The sequence below is a fragment of the Diaphorina citri genome, unplaced genomic scaffold (genome assembly GCF_000475195.1).
Source record: "Diaphorina citri unplaced genomic scaffold, Diaci psyllid genome assembly version 1.1 scaffold3975, whole genome shotgun sequence".
Taxonomy (NCBI): Eukaryota; Metazoa; Arthropoda; class Insecta; order Hemiptera; family Psyllidae; genus Diaphorina; species Diaphorina citri.
This window is the reverse complement of record NW_007381374.1, coordinates 7,410-9,124: the sequence shown is the minus strand read 5'-3', so window position 1 is coordinate 9,124 and position 1,715 is coordinate 7,410. Positions and strand designations below refer to the sequence as shown.

Genomic DNA, 1,715 nt, shown 5'->3' with positions numbered 1-1,715 from the left:
TATATGAAAATAAATTGAAACTTATTTATTAAAACGCGTTTAGACACATTTTTACTAACATTTTTCAAACGTTTCGATTGCCGGAGAGGAGTTAGGTATCTAAGCGCAAATTCGCTATACATATATTTAGCGTAAATTCGCCATTTATTTGCGTAAATCCGCTATAACTATGCGTAGATCCGCTATTTCTATGCGTAGATCCACTATATTTACGCGTAAATTCGCTTTATCTATGCGTAAAGCGGCTATAACTATGCGTAAATCCGCTAATACCCATGCGTAAAGGCCGCACTATACTTACGGTGAACTGGAACATACACATAGACCGGGACAGCAGCAGTTGAGTGCGAAGCAACTTTCTGATCCCGCGCGGACCAAAGATGTGAAACCCGGTCTTTCCACGCTTCTGTATGGTGTCGTTACAATTCCAATGAGAACACAGGACTCCTGGAAGACCCCAGGCCTGAAGAGGACCAATAGCAGAAATTGGATTTCATCAGCAAATGGTTTCTTCAAAATAAATTGGTGCCAAGGGCAAGGAAAACCCAGACCCTTGACAAATGGAGTGTGCCTGAAGGCATGTGATCTGTTCCCATCCACTCGACCCCAAATTTTGGATATTTTCGCTTTCGGAACGGTAAGTTTTTATTTCCGAAGTGATGGAGAAGGAATTTCCGGGTACAGAAGGATAAATACTAACTTTTTTTAAAAAGAGGTTTGATAGAGGGAACTGTAACTGCTAAGGTCTTATCGTCCCGAAATCGAGGAGAGAAGGAAGACAGGATAGGAGAAAGCCAGCCGTTCCGAGAACAAATATTATCCGTTCAGGATAAAATCCGCCCCGGGCGGGAATCGAACCGCGGCCTAGCACCGAGAAGGCAGACGCGCTACCAAGCTAACTAGGCTGGCTGAATTCTTTTGATAGGTACTTACATGATCGCCATGAAGATGTGTGATAAAGATAGCGCTGATTTTACTCGGCTTGACATAGACTTCGTTTAGTCTAAGTCCCGTGCCTTCTCCACAGTCAAACATCCAAACCTCGCCATCTGCAAACAATACATCAGTTTAATTAACTAGCGGCGATAGCACGTTGAATATACATATGCGTAGACCAGTACCCAATGGATCACTGAAGTTAAACAACGTTGCGCATGGTTAGTATCCGGATGGGTAGTCGCGTGCTGCTGGCTGTGCTCGATCTGACTCAGACAGGGTGAGGTGTGAGGAGGTCGGGATCTTGTCGCCTTAAGCCCGCCACACACGATGAGTTCTCTCCGATAAATTCGACTGATCAATCATCGCATGCGGCGATAAAACTCACCGTGAGTGGCGGACTGAATGGAGGGTAAAATCGTTATCCAGTCGTATTCGAATCTTAGTCTGGGTGCAGTCATATAACTGTAGCTATAATAGGTATCTTGCGGGTTCGATTCCCGCCCGGGGCGGATTTTATCCTAATGGGATAATGTTCGTTCTCGGAACGGCTGGCTTTCTCCTATCCTGTCTTCCTTCTCTCTTCGATTTCGGGACGATAAGACCATAGCAGTTACAGTTCCCTCTGTCAAACCTCTTAAAAAAAAAAAAACCTACGTCAATAGTTTGAAGAGACGCCCGGCATAAATCAACACGGAACAGAGTTTTGATGTTTTACTGATTTTTTTTTTTTTTTTTTTTTTTTTTTTTTTTTTTTATTTTATGTTAAAATTTTTTTT

At 43.1% G+C, this 1,715-nt stretch overlaps 1 protein-coding gene across 1 annotated transcript in view; it reads right to left on the bottom strand.

Annotated features, from left to right (window-relative positions):
• Positions 1-1,715, bottom strand: part of LOC103520717 — a 12,789-nt gene that overhangs the window by 4,761 nt on the left and 6,313 nt on the right. The window contains exons 2-3 of the mRNA XM_008485818.3: positions 934-1,049; positions 237-463 (exon numbers count right to left, since the gene is read on the bottom strand). Coding sequence (XP_008484040.2) covers positions 237-463; positions 934-1,049 — 343 coding nt within the window. The remainder of the gene's footprint in view (positions 1-236; positions 464-933; positions 1,050-1,715) is intronic.